Source organism: Mus pahari, chromosome 3, assembly GCF_900095145.1.
Source record: "Mus pahari chromosome 3, PAHARI_EIJ_v1.1, whole genome shotgun sequence".
In the NCBI taxonomy this organism is placed as follows: Eukaryota; Metazoa; Chordata; class Mammalia; order Rodentia; family Muridae; genus Mus; species Mus pahari.
In genome coordinates this window covers 14,392,415-14,412,414 of record NC_034592.1, presented here as the reverse complement: position 1 = coordinate 14,412,414, position 20,000 = coordinate 14,392,415, and the positions used below count along the sequence as shown (strand labels likewise).

The window sequence follows — 20,000 nt, the reverse complement described above, 5'->3', positions numbered from 1 at the left end:
GATTTTCTCTTCTCTTCTTTTCTTTTCTTTTCTTTTCTTTCTTTCTTTCTTTCTTTCTTTCTTTCTTTCTTTCTTTCTTTCTTTCTTTCTTTTTTTGTTTTGTTTTGTTTTTCAAGACAGGGTTTCTCTGTATAGCCCTGGCTGTCCTGGAACTCACTTTGTAGACCAGGCTGGCCTCGAACTCAGAAATCCGCCTGCCTCTGTCTCCTGAGTGCTGGGATTAAAGGTATGCGCCACCACACCCAGTGCCCGTAGGATTTTCTTGATCAAAGGGAGTTGCAAGGCCTAGGACAATGTTCTCTAGTCCCTGAAGCTAGATCATCTCTGCCCTTCCTCGTTACCCAAACACCTCAACCCAGCAAGTAAGCCAGACCCAGGCTATAGATTCCTGGGCAGCCTGGACAGCCACAAGGAGGGGCCAGCTCTGTGCCCAGGGGAAAGGAGATTGACTTTCCCTCTTCCTGTCTTCCAGCCACCGTCTTAGAGGTGCACTGGGTCATGTGGTGTACTTTCACAACACCTCAGCATTCCTAGAGGGGTGTGTACCTCCACCCAAGTCTCACTGAGGTCTCCTGTGCACCAACTCCAGGTCCAGAGGTGTTGATCTGGCTTTGCCTTCTAGCCTGACACCAAGACGAGATGGACCACAGTGTCCAGCTGAATGGAGGGAGGAGGGACCAGGCTAGGGACAAGGCAAAGACTAGTGGCTCTCATGAGACCTAGGGGTAGCCTGACTCCCAGTGCCGAGGTAGAGGTGGGGATGGGGGTGATTGCAGGCTGGAAGGAGTCCTGTGCTGGAGCAGGAGCAGGAGCCTCAGGACACTGCTTAACTTGAGGCTGTGGCTTCTATGTGCTCTGGGTCTGTAGCCCAGGGGTTTCTCAGAGCCCCAGCTTTACCTATAGAAAGGGCACAGGCTCCCACCCTGCAGCATGGACCACTACTCTGGGTGGAACTTGATTGACAGGTATCAAACATTGCAAACCAGCCTGGGACCTTCGGTTGGTTACACAGGACTTTACCACTGAGAGGCCACAGCCTGGGTCCCAGAAAAGGCAAGATTAGCAGTTCATTCACAGGTGCCCAGACTTGGTGAGCAGGGGAGAATCCACACACAGCCTTTCCTGATAAATAGAGCCCAGGAGGCCCAGCATGAATCCCACATAGACAAGGAGCCCAACACTGAGGGTGATCAAAGACATGAGGTGTTGATGCCCTGCCGATGTGATCAGGCTTCCAGAATATTCACTCCATGAGAGTGGGCAGATGCTGCAGAGCAACCCCTCCCTGCTTATATACCAGCGCTGTGCTGAGACACCCACGTCTCTCAGCAAGAGTGAGGGACCAGAGTGTTGTGGCTCCTGTGCGTTTCTTAGCTGGACTGAGCTCGTCCCAGAGCACCTTCCTCACTCTGCTGAGATCCACAGGCCTCCCAGCCACACAGGGAAGTGCATGGCAGGGGACTGGCCCCTAAGACCCCTTGGCTTTAAAGGATGTTTTGCCTCTGTTCTTTCTTTCCTTTTCTCTTCTTTTTATTAGTTGCAGTCCTGGGCCACCTGGAATGGGGAGAGAACAAGCCCAGGACCCCTCCAGCTTGGGCCTGGTGTCCTCACTGTACACAGAGTCAGCTCCTTGGGTGGCCTAGGAGAATTCCTCCCTCCAGCACAGCAGAGTGTCAGGCTAGAGCACTCTTCCCAGCCTGAGGAGCACCTGCTCCCAAGCCTGACAGTTCCAGAGGGCTTGCTGAGAAGAGGCAGCCAGATGTGGGTTGGGGGGAGGGGGCAACTCAGGGGCAGAACTGTCCAGAAAGCCATTTCATTCACCCTGTCCCTCAGGAGAACACATCTGGCCCCTGGCCCCTGCCCTATAGCAATGATGTGTTTGTCTACCTCTAAGATCCACTCAGGCTCCTGCCTCAGACCCATCTTCCCAGAGAGCTGGGGACAGGTCATGGGAACAGGCCGTGCAGAGGAAGAGGTCATGGTGCCTACTGGACCTAGGCTTTGGTGGGCTCAGATGCTCCTGTCTGGCGTAGCGCAGGGCACACGAGCTGCTGTTCTTTGGGGCTCTCTGTCTCAGAGAAGGCCTTGGTGCAGGGGTGGGTTTATCAGTGATGCGGGAGTGGGTAACCATGGATCCCTGTAACAACTAAGTGACTCTGACTGCCCTCTGCTTCTAGGTCTCCCTGGACTTTGTGAAGAATGGAGAGTATGCCTTGGAGAGAATGGGGGTCACCTATGCCGCCCAGGTTCACCTGAAGTCCCCCTTTGACCCTGACAACAAGCGGGTGAAGGGAATCTATTGATGGGATGCAGGTGGAGGCTACAGCCGCCCAGGCCGCTGGCAACGGCCACGTCCCCACACTGCCTGCGGACTCCTGCACTGCACACACAGCCTTGTGTCCGGAGACCCCAGATAAGGGCAAAGCTCAGACTTCCCCACCCTTAGCCTCCATGTCATCTTGCTAACCACCTCAGCTCCTAACCAGGGCTGGGTGGAGCACTATGTTCCTCCTGCTCATGAGCCACGCAGTGGTCTCCAGTCCGCTCTCGTCCTCACAAAATGCACCCTGCAGATGTCTTGGCTCAAGATCCCTGTGAGTATCTTGGGTGTATGGTTAACCCAAGACGGAAGCTGTAAAGCAGGCTTTCCCTCTGTCCCTCACTCAGCTGACTGCCAGAGTAGTGGATCGGGAGAGTGAGTGGAGATTGATAAGCAATGTCTGCCACAGGTATAGGGTGGAGAGTACAGAGATGGGTGCTGGACTGGTACAGTCCTTCCTCAGAAAGGCTGCCTTTCCAACCAGAGAGGAGAAGGGTAAGAAAGCTCTTGCAGCCTTCCAGCTCTGCAGGAGAGAAAGCCTTCTAAGAGTCACCACGGGATTTGGATCAAGAACCTCCCTTACTTACAAAGAAGTGACACATTCTGCCTCAGTTTCCCCTCAAGCCATTGCTCACGGGCCGGGGGCCACCAAGCTTGCTCTTGTGCATGTTTCCAAGGACTTTCTGTCTCTGTCACAGATGCATGGCTTCCTGCTCAAGCTCTAGCGAGGGGCTGCTCCAGCTCTGCTCTGTGAGATAGAGCGGCCCCTTATCCCACCCTGTGTAACCATCCACATAGGTCCTCATGTCAAGGGCACCCTGGCTCTCCTTCCTGCGATGAATGTCCATCACTTTTCTATGGACCCAGCCTTCTTCCTCTGCCTCACACCCTGACTGAGAAATTAGGATGCTGTGTCTCCCCAAACGAAGGTCACCATGTAGTCTTACACGCCTTGTAGTCTAGGAGGGCAGGAGGCAGATGCCATAGTGGCACGGAGCTGGGGTGTCCTAACCCTAAAGAAGGCAGCAGAGGGGATATGCGGACCTAGCTGTCCTGGGTGGGCTCTGAATCTTCACAGGTTCACACACCACACACTGATCTGGAAAAGGTCAAGTTAATAAAATTGTGTGAAACCACGGGAAGATGTGTGGGGTATAGCAGGCCTTTCAAAAGCAGATCTGGTCCCCAGAGCCTGGAGAAGGGCCGGAGGCAGGAGGGTGTGGAGGAGCCTCTGGATGGCTGAAGGAACACCTGTGCTCTCTTGGGACCGTGGGTCTGGCTCTGGATGACATGAGTTTTGTGGAGCCAGAGGAGGGAGGAGGGAAGGGAAGGAGGGAGGAGGAGGGAGGAGGGGAGAGTGGGCAAGAAGTAAGTGGAGTAGCGGAGGGAGGAAAGGGTGAGGGAAGGAGAGGGAAAAGGGAAGGAGAGGGAAGCCCAGCTTCCCCTCCCCATTCTGTAGACTGGCCAAGACTCCTGAGTTTGGAGGATGACCACATGTAACTTACAACCTGTCCTTGGGGACAGGGCAAGGGAGGTCTAAATGCTTTCCCAGCCTCCTGTCTCCCCCACGCACAGTCCTTGGAAGGGTGTTGGGGCCCTGAGTGAGAGCAGCTGTCAAGAATCCCCTCTCAAGCTCACCTGTTTATCTGGAAAGTCCCCAAAGTGCCTCTGACCATGGCATCCCAGCCTGTGTGCACCACAGAAACCTCAAGCCCGACTTCCGGCACTGATAATCTAAAGTCATGTTTCATAGCTATATTTAAAAAAAAAAATTCCTCTGGACAACCAAACACCATGGCCTCCACCGTGGCTGAGCACGGCCTATCAGAAACCACTGTGTGGCTGATAGGGAAGTGCCTGAAGTGTGCAGAGCGGTGTGTGGCTGGCAGTGGAGGGAGAGGACACGTACCCTCAGATGTCTCATGACATCTGTTGGGCTTCAGAGGCCCTAGGCAGAGCTGTCACAGCAGAGGAGGAGGACATGTCCCTTTCTCTGCACATACACACAGGCTTGCTGCCCCTGGCCTGGTGTCTGTTACACTGAGCAGGCATGTTTTCCTCAGGACTGGAGAGATGACCACATGGTAAGGCACATGTAAACTTGAGGACCTGAGTTCGGATCCCCAGGACCCAAGTAAAATTCAGGTTTGGTGGTACATTCTATAGCTCTAGCACTGGCTTCGAGAAAGGACTTGGCAATCGGCAGATCCCCAGAGTCTGCGGGCCACCCGGGCTTAGCCACTCAGTGAGATCCAGGTTTAATGAGTGCATTGGCTGGTTTTGTGTGTCAACGTGACACAAGCTGGAGTCATCAGACTGAAGAAGCCTCGGTTGAGGAAACACCTCCATGAGATCCATTTGCTCAGTTAGTGCTCAGTGTGGGAGGGCCCAGGCCACTGTGGGTGGGGCCATCTGTGGGCTGGTAGTCCTGGGTTCTATAAGAAAGCAAGCTGAGCAAGTCACGTGAAGCAAACCAGTAAGCAGCACCCTCCATAGCCACTGCATCAGCAGGAGCTCCAGGTTCCTGCCCTGTTTGAGTTCCTGTCCTGACTTCCTCCGGTGATGGACTATGATGCAACCAAATAAACCCTTTCCTCCCCAACTTGCTTTTTGGTCATGGTGCTTTATCACAGCAATAAAATCTGACTAAGCCAATGAGAGGCCCTATCTCAAACAATAAGGAAGAAAGTGACAGAAGAAGACAGATGACATCAACTTCTGCTCTCTGCATCCATGGGTACACATGTGCTTGTACACCCATGTATAAAGTACACACATGCTTGGGCTGGAGAGATGGCTCAGCCGTTAGAGGTTAGGCTCACAACCACAAATAAAAGACAGAATGCTTACAGTAGAGCAAGGCCAGCAAACTATACCACGTGCCTTCCAGAAGAGACGGGGAGGGTCCTGGCAGGGTGAGGTGCCCATTTCTCTGATAACGACTGAGGCCTTACTTCCTATGCATGGTGCCGGCACAAAGCTATGTCCCTTTAGCCTGCATGGAAGACAGCAGGAACATTTGGAGAGAAGGGAGACACAGACAGGTGCTGGACCGCAAGTCACTCATGGGTAATACCCATGAGGTAGGCCTGATGAGCGTGGTACACACTCTAGGTGGTATCTTGACAACCCAACCTGCAGAGGGGGACCGATAGATGGGACTGTGTTGCTCTGCCTCAGCTTAGGGACTCTGCCTGGAGGACCAACCCTGCCTCCTGGAGCTCCATGCAGCCTATTTGAGCCTGTGCGTTCATCTTACTTCTACCCCATTAGGGACCCAGGGGCCAGAGGAATTGCCAAAGATAGCTCCGAGTTCCATCCTGTCACTATTGATGGTAGGGGTGAGCAGGCAGTCAAATGGTTCTACATCTGTGGGAAGTGAGCTAGGCAAAGCCCACAGACAGAGCTGAGACCTTTTGAGTGGGCAGAGGGAACCAGGCTTGGGCTGTGGTGACAGACAGACAAAGGTGGGCATCTGGGAAGGGCATCAGATGATGGCTCAGCCAAGCTATTATACTCATTCATCAGAAGACCATCCTGTCAAGTTGCAAAATGGCCAGTGTGCTCCCTGACTTCCTGCTGGCCCAGGATTCCCTCTGGTTAAATAGCCCTGAACACCCCAGCATGAGGCCCCTTCTGACTTTGCTCGCCTCCCATTTTCTTCCTCACTCTCCTGGCTTCAATAAAGCAGCTCTCATGGAGATATGCTAAGTATCTAAATACCAAGCTTGGGCTGCCCAGGCACTGAGACTTCCGGCTTCTTTCACTGAAGACCCGATGGTGCTCTACCTGCAGGTAGGTACTTTGCATGGGTGGCCAGAGCCTGAAGTCCCCACTGCTAAGCATACTACTGTAGCCTACCAAGGAGTCTTTAGACAACTTGGCAAGCTCAGGAAGCTGTGTGCAAGCTCCTTGCAGCATCTTAGGAGGTCACTGCAGTTTGAGAGGTGCCACCAGTTCTGCATGACAGGTGGTAGGTATCCCCTAGCCCATAAGACAACGAATCCAGCAGGTCCTCACAAGGATGGGACACTGTGTGGGTGCCCATCCACTGTTGCAGGCATGTGTCCCATTCTGCCTGACATGAGGGAATGATAGCAGAAAGGACTGTAAATAAATATCTCAGTGTGTGTGTGTGTGTGTGTGTGTGTGTGTGTGTGTGTGTGTCTGTGTGTCTGTGTGCCTGTGTCTGTGTGTGTCTGTGTGCCTGTGTCTGTGTCTGTGTCTGTGTCTGTGTGTGTGTCTGTGTGTGTGTCTGTGTGTATGTCTGTGTCTGTGTCTGTGTGTGTGTCTGTGTCTGTGTGTGTGTCTGTGTGTGTGTCTGTGTGTGTGTCTGTGTGTGTGTCTGTGTGTGTGTGTGTGTGTCTGTGTCTGTGTCTGTGTGTCTGTGTGTCTGTGTCTGTGTCTGTGTCTGTGTCTGTGTGTGTACATACATGTGTATAGAGGCCGGAGGTCAACCTTGGGTTTTGTTCCTTGGTTGTCTACCTTGTTTGCTGAGACTAGGTTTCTTACTGGAACCTGAGGATCACTGGTTAAGCTAGGCTAGCGAGCCGGCAAGCCGCAGGGATCCCATCTCCCCCCTCCCCACCTCAGTATTAGGACTATAAACTTTCACAAGGGTTCTGGGGATTGAACTCAGGTCCTCACACTTTCATGACAACCATTTTTCCAACAGAGCTGTGTCCCTAGTCAACCCCTCTCTCAGTTTTGGGATGGACTATAATGTAGACCAAGTAGGCCTTAAGCTCTGTCGTGTAGCCAAGGATGAGCTTGAACTTCTGATCCCCCTGTCTCTACCTCCCAAGAGATAGGATGATGGGTGTGCTCATCCTGTCCCCAGTTTTATGTGAATCTGGGAATAGAAGACAGGGTTTTGTACATGTTAGGCTAAAGTGTCCGACCAACTGAGCCACACCTCTCACCATGGTGCTTATCATTTTTAAATTAATCTAAATAGAAATTAAATAGCTACCGAGACTGAGGGCTACCAGACAGCACTGCTCAGGAACAGCTCAGTGCCAGCTCATGTAAAACTTACCATGGCCTGGGTACATCCTATTTGTACCCAAGGCCCTCTCAGAGCCAATATGGAGTAGCACACCCCATCCTTTGGCACTCCCTAAAAGCCCTGGCTTCTGGGAGACTAGAGATCCTTCTGCTCCATGGAACACCAAGCAAGGGAAAGCAGAGAACCCAGCAGACGTGGCTCGGTTCACACTCAGGCCCTTTCTACCACCTCAGTGAAGAAGAGGGAAGGATCTGGAGGCTGGCTTTGGCTTAGAGCGTGTACTGGCTAGCTTTGTGTCAACTTGACACAGCTGGAGTTATCACAGAGAAAGGAGCTTTAGTTGGGGAAATGCCCCCATGAGATCCAGCTGTGGGGCATTTCCTCAATTAATGATCAAGGGGGAGAGGCCCCTTGTGGGTGGGACCATCTCTGGGCTGGTAGTCTTGGATTCTATAAGAGAGCAAGCTGAGCAAGCCAGGGGAAGCAAGCCAGTAAAGAACAACCCTCCATGGCTTCTGCATCAGCTCCTGCTTTNTGANCTGCTTGAGTTCCAGTCCTGACTTCCTTTGGTGATCAACAGCAGTATGGAAATGTAAGCCAAATAAACCCTTTCCTCCCCAACTGCTTCTTGGTCATGATGTTTGAGCAGGAATAGAAACCCTGACTAAGACAAATTGGTACCAGCAGAGTAGGGTATTCCTGTGACAACCTGACCATGTTTTGGGGAGGACTGTGGAAGGACTTTGGAACTTTGGGCCAGAAGATCCATTCGGTGTTAAGAGCTCTTTGGAATGTTGTGTAGGAGCTTGGAAGATAATGTTGAGAACAGTGCAGAAGATGGAAGCCTGGCTTGTGTAATTTCAGAGGGAAAATTAAAGACTCTTTTCAGGGCCATTGCTATTTTGGATTGTGAAGATTCTGTGGTTCTGGTTAGCTGGGGCTGAAGAATCAGCTGTGATTAACAAGATACCAGAACCACTAAAGTGAAAACTTTTCTGTACTGGGACTATTGATGCTGGTTAGCTGGAGCTAAGGAATTAGCAGTGATTAAGAAGAGACCAGCATCACTGAGGTGACATCTTCTGGGAAGTGTTTTCTGAGAGCACAGAGGCTGTGAGCCAAGGTTGTACCTTGTGCTGTGGCTGGACTTGGTAATGTGTAAGAGTTACTCAGGTGGTACTGGTTTTGAAGGCATGAAGGGGTCATGCAGAGCAGCTGAGGCTATGGAAGCACTGTGAGAGGCCATGGAAGGCCATTGGTGAAGGTGCAGCCTCAGTTGCAATTGAAGGCCCAGGACTGAAGGGGTCATGCAAAGGAGTTGAGGCTTGGCACTATGAAGAGAGCCTATGAGAGGCTAGTGTTGTAGCCTAGTTACAGTGGAAGACAGCAGCATTTTGGAGATACCAGTATCATGAGATGACCACCAAGAACAGCAGCAGCAGCGAAGTACAGGCAGCTGGAGCTGGAGCTGAGAAGACAAGGTGTGTGCTACAAAGGGCATGGCTGGAGAAGTGACCCAAGCCCTTGGAGGAGCCCAGAAGATCGTGAGTTGGATACCAGATATTGGACAGTTGGAGTTTGATTTTGCTTTTCATTGTGACTGTGCTCTGATGCTTTTCTCTCTTGAAGGAAGTATTTTAGTGGATCCCACAGTTAAGAGACGTTTAATTGTAAAGACTTTGGATTTTAAGAGAAATTGAAATTTTAAATATTTGTAAAGTCTGTGGGACTTTTAAAGTTGTTTAGATCTTGGGAATGAATAAGAAACTAAGGGTTGAGGCTTACTAGTGATGTGTTTGTGTGTCAAGTTGACAAGGGGTCAATTGTACTGGCTAGCTTTGTGTCAACTTGACACAGCTGGAGTTATCACAGAGAAAGGAGCTTTAGTTGGGGAAATGCCCCCATGAGATCCAGCTGTGGGGCATTTCCTCAATTAATGATCAAGGGGGAGAGGCCCCTTGTGGGTGGGACCATCTCTGGNCTGGTAGTCTTGGATTCTATAAGAGAGCAAGCTGAGCAAGCCAGGGGAAGCAAGCCAGTAAAGAACAACCCTCCATGGCTTCTGCATCAGCTCCTGCTTTNTGANCTNCTTGAGTTCCAGTCCTGACTTCCTTTGGTGATAAACAGCAACGTGGAAAATGTAAGCCAAATAAGCCCTTTCCTCCCCAACTTGCTTCTTGGTCATGATGTTTGTGCAGGAATAGAAACCCTGACTAAGACAGAGCGTGTAGGAGGAATGTGGTCTCCGTAGCCTGTTACCTTACGTTCTCACGTTCTGTTCTTGTAAGCTCACTCATGGTTCCTGCCTGGAAAATAAGGATATGGGACTGGGGCCCTAGATGCTGATGTCAGACAGACCTGGGCTCCACAGCTCACCATGGGGACCTTGTCATCTAACCCCAGGTCTCTGAGCCTCAGTTTTCTCATTTGTAGGCCTGTTGTGACAACACAGGGCAGATGGCCTCCTGGGAGAAACTGCATGACAACCTAGAGGGGAAGCAAGGGACTGTGGGTCTGGACATGTCACATGGGCATCAGGCAGGTCCTTTTGTGGTCCTTGGGCAAAGGGCTGACCCATGAGCCTCAGTTTCCCTGTCTATAAGTCGGAACATCACTAGGAGTAGAGTAACTGTGTTGAAGGTCAGGTTTCTTGGAGCTCCATGAGCTTTTCTGGTACTCTCTGGCTCTAGGCTTCTCGGGCAGGCGGCCACAGAGGAAAGGCACAGCTGTGGAGACAGCCTGCCTCCCCCATCTCTCAGGCTGTACAGATGACAGAGGACTGAGCATTGCTCTGAGCTGTCAGGCCTGGCATTTCACACCGATTACGCCCATGACTTATGGCTGCCTGGAGCCATGATTCATACCACAAGGCGCAGAGTCCGGGCACTTTCGTTCTCTAGTAATAAAGTGCCTTGCAGAAGGGGAGGCAGTACTTAGCTGATGTCTGTGGTGGGGGCTGGGGGTGCAGGAGACCCGAGGCTCATCCATCACCCTCCCTGGCTGAAGAAGCCTGGGCTGCATTTTGCTGAAATAGCTGAAAAGGCCCAGTCTCCTACTCCTTTCCAAAACCATCAAAGAGCTGAGCTGGCCCTTCAGCAGAGACTGAGGGGGAGAAGTCAGGGAGGGTAGAAGCGACTAGAATTATAGAAGCAGGCCTCACTCACATGGGACAGCATGTCTGATACCATGGAGCCCAGAAAGGATCAGCACAGGGCAGGAATCTTGGCCATGCATGTGTGTATACAGTTAGTGCTAGGTAACAGTAAGTCTCACTTAACGGACAAGGAGACTGAAGATCAGTCATCTGTGTGGCTTGCCCTAGTCACTCCTTCATTAAGGGACCAAGCCAGCTCTTCACCTACCTATCTGTTTCAGAGCCTGGCCTGTCACCATCAGGAGAAGCAACCAGCTCTGGTCATTCCACTCCTCTACAGAGCCTGGCTCTAGCCATCTTGGCTCTTTGTGACAGAAGTACTCATTGGGGTTTTCCTCTAGGTGGGCGAAAATATCTATTTACTCTGCCACGAATCGAGTTCCCCTGGTGAGTCTCTCACTGCTAAACGACTTATCCTGTCTTGTTGCAGGGAAGCCGCCCACTGGGAAACACGAGACATTCTGCAAAGGAATATTTAAGCAGTGTTGTCATGGCATACACCAACACAAGTCACCACCAGAGGACCAACAGGGTCGGGGCTGCGGGGCTTGGGGAGTCTGCACCCAGCCTGGCAAGGCTGTTCTGGAGGCAAGGCGGTGTTGAATCTGGACTCCCACAGCGAGCTGTCCCCATGTGGAGTCAGCAGCGTGAGCTAATATTCAGGGCTGCTCGTCCAGTTAGACCTCATGGGATGCGGTCATGCAGGTGTCTCCGAGCAGGTGTCCCTGAGGTGACATGCTCCTTGCTCCTGGCTGGCCAGCACTATTCTATGGAAGGGAGTCTTCACACAGGAAGGGAGGGCTGCACAGAGCTGGTGTGAACCCAGGTGGACAAGATGAGGAGGGTCCGAAGAGTAGCTTCTCACAAGGTGGGCCTACTGAGTGTCTGCCTCTATTGTGATGGGCACAGCGGGGTTACCGGGGCTCTGAGTCTGTCGGGTGGGGCAGCGTGGGGTGGGCTCTTCCAGCGTGGAGGTGACCTGAGGCAAAGGCTGCAGATTCCACTCACCCTGTGAGAAAGGAGCAGGAGGTAAGCTGAGGCTGGAGGGGCCAAGCAAGCTGCTATCTCCCTAACTGGTTGGATTCTTATCCTTAAATTCATTTATCCCATGCTGAACAGTCCATGCTCCTCCAAGTCAGCCTTTGAGAGTTAGCACCAGAGGATCCACGCCCCTTCCCTAAGCTGTTGTGTTCTCCGGTCAGCAACCTGAAGCCCTCCGGACATCTCCACCTCCATGCCGGCACTCAACTGTATACTCCGAGGAAAGAATCAGAGTCTTTGGAGGCAGGCGTGGTTTTATCCACTGTCCAACAAGGTGTCTGCAAAAGCCAAGATCCAGCCATATCCGGCGGTGCCTCAAACTGCTCTGGGGTGAACAAGCCTCCCCATGGCGTGGGTGTTTGGGTTAGCGATTAATCCGGTACCCAAACACTGCCAAGAAAGGTCTGTTCACCTCTTGCTGCGGGGGCCGCCTCCCCTGCCTAACACAGCAGGCTGGGTCTGCTGACCAGCGCTCTGGGCTGGCACTGCTGCTGCTGGCTAGCTCTGCTGGGAAATAAATTAGGTGCCTTTGAATCCCAGCAGGCCTCAGATAAGGAGGGAGAAGCTGTGCCGTGGGTCTCTTGTCACAGACGGCTGGTTTCTCGCCTCCCTTGCCCATAGCTCTATTTTTATTCTCTGAGCAGGGTGCTGACACTCAGTCACATACCATCCAGACAAGGCTGAGGTTAGTCCTCTGTTGTTCTGTGCCCAGGAGAAGTGGCCTCCCTGGCCTTCCTGGCAGTGTTGCTGGCCTGTTCCCTTACCATCTGTCTGTACGCCTGTCTCTATCACTATGTGGTCATTTTCTCAGTCTCATGTAAGCACTGCTCATTGGGAAGTTCAGGGTGCCCTTCCTCAACCTACCTGGGGTCCTCCTCAAGATTTGGACAGACCTGGAGTTGGAGAGCCAGGCAGCAGTAGGGTTTGTTGATATTGGATAGGGGTAAACTAATGTTGAATGTCTGCTGCCACCCACCACTCAGCCCCATCAGTCATACCGGGAAGCGAACAGCAGAAGTCTTGTTGCAATGCATGGAGATAGGGGCGTAGTCATACAGAGCCTTGAGCATATCCCGATTGAAAGAGTTCCAGGGCACGGAGGCGAACTGCTGTGGGACGGAGGCCTGGGGGCAGGTGCAGACCTCCTCACTGCTGAACCTGGAAGGAAAGAATAACCTAGCATGGCTCCCAACCGCGGCCCTTCACCTCTTCCACTGCCTAAGCTGTCTTGGCCCTGCTTCCATCTTGTATATCACGTTTGCTTGTTGAAAATGGCTGCTCTGGCAGTAGCTCGGAAATCAAGTGATTTTTGATACTTGCCATAGGCACCTCCAAAGACACAAAAGGTCTGATGGCATGCATACTGCCTTTGCTCCACAAACTTAGCTCAAAGCCTGCATGTGGCCACCTAGCCTCCTAATAGAAGATGTGGGACAGGGAACAGGGAGCAGGGTGCAGGGCACAGGGTACAGAGGCTGTCCATGATGGATTCCCCAGGGGCAGAAAGCAAAAAGTGCTTCACCTGTTTACTGTGTGGAAGTATTTCTGTAGGAAGCCGTCGTCCACGGCACTCTTGCAGAGTTCCAGCTCTGTCTGGGGGTAGTAGTGCACATAGTTGACACACATCTCCTCCAAGATTCCGAACCCCCCCTGCAGGACAGAGAAGACCCCCGTCAGCCCTCAGCAGCCTGCCTGTTTGTGGCTTTCTTGTGACTACTTGTTTTCCTTCTTGCAGAAGGGTGGCATCCAAAACTCCCCTGCCCCCAGGATAGAGCCAGGAGAGAGGTCCCCCCAAAACTCTCCTGTCCCCAGGATAGAGCCACGAGGGAGGTTCTCCCCTCCCCCACTCATTAGGTTTGCTGGTGGCAGGAAGGACAGAGAGAGACCCAGTGAATAGGCTCCAGATAGTGACTTTTTAAAAAGCCAGAAACAAAATGACAGAGCATTGCTGTTCCTGTCTTATGGGTTACAGCAACGGAGTCTTAGGGAGCAGGGGACAAGACCCCGTTACCCCAGTGGGAACTGACCTCCCTACACATTACAAACCTCACTGGCTACCAGTCACATTGGTACTGCAGAGATGCGAATACGAGGAACAGTCTCGGGAACTCAGGCCACCTATCCACACTATGGGAGGGACAGAGCAGGTGACATTCCTACTGCTTACTTTCTGCTCTCAGAGCTAGTGAACTAACCCTGAGTGGGGGTGGGGGAGAAAGAGCTCCGTCTGCATCAGTGTCAGGAACCGCAGAGAGCCCAGCCTCAGAGATCAAGAATGAGAACACAGCCTGGATGCCGGGAGTAGATTCTCCTTCCCTCCCCTCTCTCACTTTGGGAAGGAAGCTGCAGTTCAAAGGCCACTATCTCTTTGGAGCCACAGGTAGTCGGAGGTGGGAAGCTCAGGTCTGCCTTTTGGAAACTCCCATTTCCTCTGATCTCAGATAACTGCCCCCCCCCAAGTCCTGAGCCCTAAACAGCCAAGGATTTTTATCTTGAAACTTGGACTTGAAGACCTGGGATCCAATATTTTAGTTGCTTGCCAGGCCAGTGGCCATGACATCCCAACACAACTAAGGCACTATGAATCTGACAAGGCAGGAACACAGCCCTGGCAGAAGTGCCTCTAGCTCTCTTCCATCAGTGACTGGCAGGTGCCTCCCTGCCCCTACCCATAGCAGAGGCACCTGCAAAAGGAGCTGAGGCCTGTGAAAGCATCTGGGGACATGCTTGCCTTAGATACTGGCATGAGACTAAGATGGATTAAATGTACAGGAAAGAATCCAGCCACAGCAGGCTGCATGCAAACCCAGTGATGAGAAATGTCCAGAATAGAAACATCTAAAGCAAGTGGATCTGTGTTGGGCTGGGTGAGGGGACTGGAGGCAATAGCTGAGGCCTGACTGTGTGCATGCATCTGTGAACGTGCTTCCAGGCAACGAGCTGCACACTTCACACACTTCAGCTGTGTGGAATGTGAGTCATCTCACAAGAGGGCTATTTAAAGAAGACATGTGAAAAAGAGTGGGGGACCCTGGACCGTGGCTGAGGGCAGGGGGTACTGTGCAGAGGACAGTGCTGCAGTACTGGTAGGAGTTCCCAGGGTTGAGGGATGCCAGGGTGGGACATAGCCCAGGTCTGGCTCACTCTGAACCTTAGAGTTGATGTATTAATTATTGGGTGTACAGGATCAATTAGAAGGTTAGTAAAATCAACAACTGGAAATAGTGTCCCCACTATTCCCCCAGGAAACCATGGGAAACATCCCTCCCGCTGCCCAACATGCTCCAGCTGGATGACACGTTTCCTGCATACCGCACCTTGAAACAGTCCTCCCACCAGATTCTCCTCCACCCTGGGCTAGCCACATCCAGCCCCAAACAGGACTCATGCCACTTCCCTAGAGAGGCTGACCCCATCCACCTGCCTGGTGCTGCCCGCATCTCCACACTCCCCTACAGCTGAACACCCTAAGAACAACACAACCTTTGTCCTCTGAGGCTTCTGGCTCATGCTGCCAGCCAAAGCTCTTTTCCATTCTCTCCCCAACTCTCACATCCTTCCTATCATCTCTGGGAAATGTCTGCCGAAGTTTCTGTGACCCTGTCATTTTGGTTATCTCCTGTAGCAGATATCTCCCCAGGTGGACTTTTGAGTTTCAAAGTACTTCCTGGCTCCCTCCCATGTCAGAGAGACACTGAGCCCGTGGGTACCAATGAGAACCCATCTTAGTGGTTCTCAGATGAAGTCCTGAAGCTGTACTGACAGTGTTGTCTCCATGTCAGACTCAGTGGGGTGAGTGCAGAGTCCAGCATGCTGCCTGTGTAACAGGACCTAGGAGTCTGGGGGAGAAGGGTTGCTAGAGATAGGGGTTCAGAAGCTTCCCCTGAGATGGTCGATCCATTTGGGGAATGCAGGGGGGGGGGCAGTCCTGCCTCTGGCAGCCTACACTTAACCCTGGGAATGGTTAGAAATCTTTAAGCAGATTCTGGGCTCTTCTCTTTTCTGTGTGGGTGGCTGGAAAAGCCAGTGTGACTTACCACTGTGGCCAGTGTCTTGTTTTCTGTGTTGTATGTACACGAAGTGATGAGTACGTCTCCCTGGAGAAAGAGGCAGCAGACACATCAGCTCCTGCCCACCCAGTACAGACAGGGGTGCTCAGCTCACCTTCATGGTGACCAAGGCACGACGATGTGTGACCTCCTAAGAGGACCCCCCACAGTGAGGTTCAGAATCTAAGCATCCCTGGCACTTATATCCATCGGTGGCCTCATGGTCTGACTGGCCATGTTGGATCCCCAGTTCTGCGTGGGCAAAGACTACATCTTGGTACCCCCATCTCTTTCTAGTGTTGTCAGGGAATGAAACTCTTTGGGGTTGTGGTTAAGCTGAAGATACCAGTCAATGTCCCCTCTGTGCCATGAAGCCCACGTGTACCTTACCCAGCCCTGCTGTGCCTGCCCCTCTGCTCTCTGTCTCTTGGGCACAGTGCTCTCCAAACATCTCCTGCCCCAGGCAGGCACTCACCGGGTAGACTGTCACAACCTTCTTCAGCATTCTGATCTCCTGCAATCAGAAGAGGGGAGATGGAAAGAGCTGTGGACCCTGATCCAGTCACCTGTTCTTCCCCACTAAACCCTCCCTGGGTCGTCAGTTCTGCCTGGGGAATGTCAGGACTGACTAAATGTGGGCTTCAATCAGGGGAAGACAAAATCAATCAAGTTGTCACCAAGACATTGTTGGCACCTAGCAGCTCAGGTCAGGGACCGTCACCCAAGGTCAGAGGTCAGCCCTGGGAAACAGAAGGCCTTGGAGGATGGTGACAGGCAGGTCGTCACCTGGAAGTGGGGGCTGTAGTGGTTGTCCCTGTTCACCACCTTCCTCTCTTGGCCATTCCTGACAAGCGTAGTTACCACCTTCCTGCCAGTCAGGTGTGTATGAAGCTGAGAGGCAAAGATGTGGATTCCAGAGTTTTCCAGTGCCTGTGGGAAGAGCAGAATCAGGCCCCAGAGGAAAGTGACAAGGACCCAGAGCAGAGGCAGTATCCCCCGGCTTACCAGAACATTTGCTTTTTCTACATGAGTCTCTCTGGTCTCTATCATAAACCTGCCAGAGAGTGGCTTGTTCAAGAGAGTGTGGTGGCCAGAAGCCTAGGTCTTTGAAACCCCAACCAGCAGCCAGACCACAGAACATGTTCAGGGCAGATGACACCCCTCTCCTTTGGTCTCCTCAGGAGTCCCCAAAAGCTGACTTCTCCTTCTCCTCAGCCTGCAGACCTTTGAAACCCTTCCCATGTTGGCAGGATAGGAGCCTCTCTCTTGTGGGCTCCCTGTCAATTGATGTTTGCAATTCCCACCATATGCAGGGGCCCAGGCAGGGACTGTGCACAAAAGGCCGTATTCTCTCTGAGGTCACCGTGACCCTGGTCAACAGCAATGATGTTGACCACTAAGCCAGTGGCAGAAAGATCACCAGCCCTAATGTGAGGAGGCCCCTCTTTCTCATTAAGGCATTCAGGCAGTTCCAAGGAACAGTTGTTTCCCTCATCTGAGTTCATATTTTTAGATACCAAGTGTTCTCGGATGGACCATTAAACATGCCACCATTCCATGACCCTGCCATGGTTCTTGGCTCCTCTCAAACTGCCAGCCAGAGCTGAAGATCCTGGTGCCGGCAGCTGGCATTCAATGACCCTGGACCGCTGTGCTTTCTTCCACTCATCTGCCTTTACTTCTGAACCTTCTGTCTTGCTCTGGCCAGCTACTGTCCCTGCTCTTCACATTGTGGATATCTTTATCCCCCTTGCAATGAAAACTGAGGCCTTCAGGACTAAACTGTGACAACATATGCGGTCTAATGAGCCAGGGACGCAGGTGTATGGCAGAATGTGACCTGTAGACACAGGTCTAACTAAGAAGCCAGCATCACCCCTCCCGACCTGTCTGTTTTGACTTGGGAGGAAAGTTGATTTCTCATCCTGGCCCCAGGCTGAAGTTTTTAATTGAGTATAAGAACAGATGTGCCCAGTGTCTCAGCCTGAGAACGTTAGGCCCAGCTAATACTTCAAAGACCAGGCGCTCAGGTAGGGAGGACTCTTGAGAACAGGTGTCATCCCATGAGTACACTGGGAAGGAACATCGACTATGAGCTCTGTGACAAAGAAACCTGGCTCCGCAGTGCAGCTTTGCGCTATGTGTCCTCTCTTGGCAGGCCTGGGTCTCCCTGTCTTTGATCCAGGAATACGTACAATTCCATGACAGGTCACTGTAAGAAGCGGGGGGGGGGGGCAGCCAGCAGAGAAGGCAGGACACACAGCAGACACTAAAGTCACATCTGTGACATCAAAAAAGCTCCAGACAGTCAGACTGATGGCAGGCAGCCAGAGGAACTTGCAAAGGGCGAGCGCAGATGTTAGCAGAAATGAACAGAGGCTGCAGACAACTGAAAGATGCAGATCTGTGTCCTGCCTGCCCTCAGACCACGGGGGACCGCCACAAGGGCCACAGCATGAGTGTGAAGACATCACAGACAGACGGTCTAGGGAGGGAGATCCCCATTGGTGGCTGTTCCCATCCTTACTGAGCAGACCTCCACGTCAGGAAATTCCTCACACCAGCTCCACAGCAGCTTCTTGCCAGGTGGGAGGAGAGCCCAGCTAAGAGAGCGGTGCAGCTGAGAACGAGGGCAGCCTGGCACAGGCAAGGAGCCACTGTCTACTTGCTGTGGAAGCCAAGGCTCCTGCTGCGTCACCTCGTGCTTGCACGGCCTCAGGGACGCTGGGTATTTATTTGCTGCCTTCCCTCGTCCCTGCTTGGTGGTGAACCGTGATATGAGGGAGGCTGCACAGCCTGTAAAAGGTGAGTCCCATTTGGAAGTTTGCATACTCCCATAACAAAAGCAGTTAAAATGTATTGTGTGGGGTTCCTAGAGAGATGGCTCAGCTGCTAAAAGTGTGTGCTGCTCTTTCAGCGGACTTGGGTTCAGTTCCCAGCACCCTGGTTGGAAGGCTCACGACCACCTAACTCCATCTCCAAGGGATCCAATACCCTCTTCTGGCCTCAGCTGGAACACACACACACACACACACACACATACACACACACACACACAGAGAGAGAGAGAGAGAGAGAGAGAGAGAGAGAGGCAGACAGACAGACAGACAGACAGAGACAGAGACAGAGACAGAGATAAGGAAGAGGAACATATAATCAAACACATAAATAAACATTTTTAAAGTGACATCTTTCAAACATCTGTGCAGAGGCTCAGACAACCTTGACCCCGGCCAGGGGTCCAAAGCCCTCTTGCTGCTCTCCCCTGGCCATCACAAGCAGTGGTTGTGTGTAGGACCCTGTCCACTCACCATCTGGGTGCACTTGTCTGTGCAGTAGCCGTTCAACACAAAGGCCGTCTCCTGAGGGGGGATGGCCATCAAGGGTGTGTACACCAGTCCAAGCTCCATGATGCCCGCATTATGGCGTCGGAGAGTGGCTGTGTAGTGTAGGCGGATGCCAGAGGAGTCCTGCCGGCCTAAGGGAGAGGCATGTGGTAAGCAGCACGGCCTGAGGTACCCCTTGGGGATCAGTGTGCTTAGTCACCCTTTCTGATTGACTAGAGCAAGAAAGAATAGGGTCAGAAGCTATCGTTAGTGCACCTGTCACATCTGTGGGGGGTGGGGTCCATGGTAAGGGCCACCCATCCCATTTACAGATGGAGAAACTGAGACTGGAGGGCGAATGGAAGACTTTGCCTAAGACCAAGGATCTGGGAAGCATCTGAACTTGGCCTCAAACCCAGGACCAGCAGGCTGGGATGCAGGGTATTGCTGGCAGGCTCTGACTCTCTTCTGCTATCATTTGATACTGTCTCTACCTCCCCACCCCCAGGCCAACAACATTCAAACTCAAACAGCCCCTCGTGTCTCTGGGCTGATGACATCAGAGGCAAATAATAAAAAGAAGCAGCAATTGGTTAAAATTTAGATGGGGATTAAATAATGAGATAATCGTGGATTTTGATATTAATAGAAAAACAGCCTGTCTCAAAATTCACCAACTGACAGGAGCATCCTTATATTTGGCAAAAGATCCATAAATACATGCAGATGATCAAGGAAGACAGACTTCCCTGACACCCAAGGAGTTCTCAAAGATCCATTTGCTCTCAGGTTTTAAATGAGCAATAAATCCCCCATGGGTGCTCAGGCCACAGCCACCTCTCGCCTTCCCCTGCACGCTGCAGATAATTCCTACGGTGGAGGCATTGCTACAGCCAAGAGGAAAGTCGCTGAAGGCATTAAGTTTGCATTGCCCGTTCTACATCCAGCTGGGAGCTGGGTGCAGGAGCTGCTCCAGTTTCACTGTGACACTCCCCCCATGTCTACCAGGGTCTTTCTACTCTTTATCTGCTTAGAAGATAAGTGTCATTCAAAGGGAGAGGGAGAGGAAGAGAAAGGAGCTAGGGAAGGGAAGGGAAGGGAA

General features: G+C 52.2%; 2 protein-coding genes across 3 annotated transcripts in view; one reads left to right on the top strand and one right to left on the bottom strand.

The window, feature by feature from the left end:
• Window positions 1–3,620, top strand: part of Sardh (sarcosine dehydrogenase) — a 62,118-nt gene extending 58,498 nt beyond the window's left edge. For both annotated transcript variants that reach the window (XM_021193846.2, XM_029536306.1), the window contains one exon: window positions 2,178–3,620. In XM_021193846.2, coding sequence (XP_021049505.1) covers window positions 2,178–2,303 — 126 coding nt within the window. In that variant the 3' untranslated portion in view covers window positions 2,304–3,620. The remainder of the gene's footprint in view (window positions 1–2,177) is intronic.
• Window positions 3,621–10,942: 7,322 nt separating this feature from the next.
• Dbh (dopamine beta-hydroxylase) overlaps window positions 10,943–20,000 on the bottom strand; it is a 17,545-nt gene continuing 8,487 nt past the window's right edge. Inside the window, exons 6-12 of the mRNA XM_021194660.1 lie at window positions 18,884–19,050; window positions 16,359–16,502; window positions 16,048–16,086; window positions 15,561–15,620; window positions 13,046–13,173; window positions 12,522–12,681; window positions 10,943–11,491 (exon numbers count right to left, since the gene is read on the bottom strand). Of these exons, the coding sequence (XP_021050319.1) occupies window positions 11,357–11,491; window positions 12,522–12,681; window positions 13,046–13,173; window positions 15,561–15,620; window positions 16,048–16,086; window positions 16,359–16,502; window positions 18,884–19,050 (833 nt within the window). The 3' untranslated portion in view covers window positions 10,943–11,356. The remainder of the gene's footprint in view (window positions 11,492–12,521; window positions 12,682–13,045; window positions 13,174–15,560; window positions 15,621–16,047; window positions 16,087–16,358; window positions 16,503–18,883; window positions 19,051–20,000) is intronic.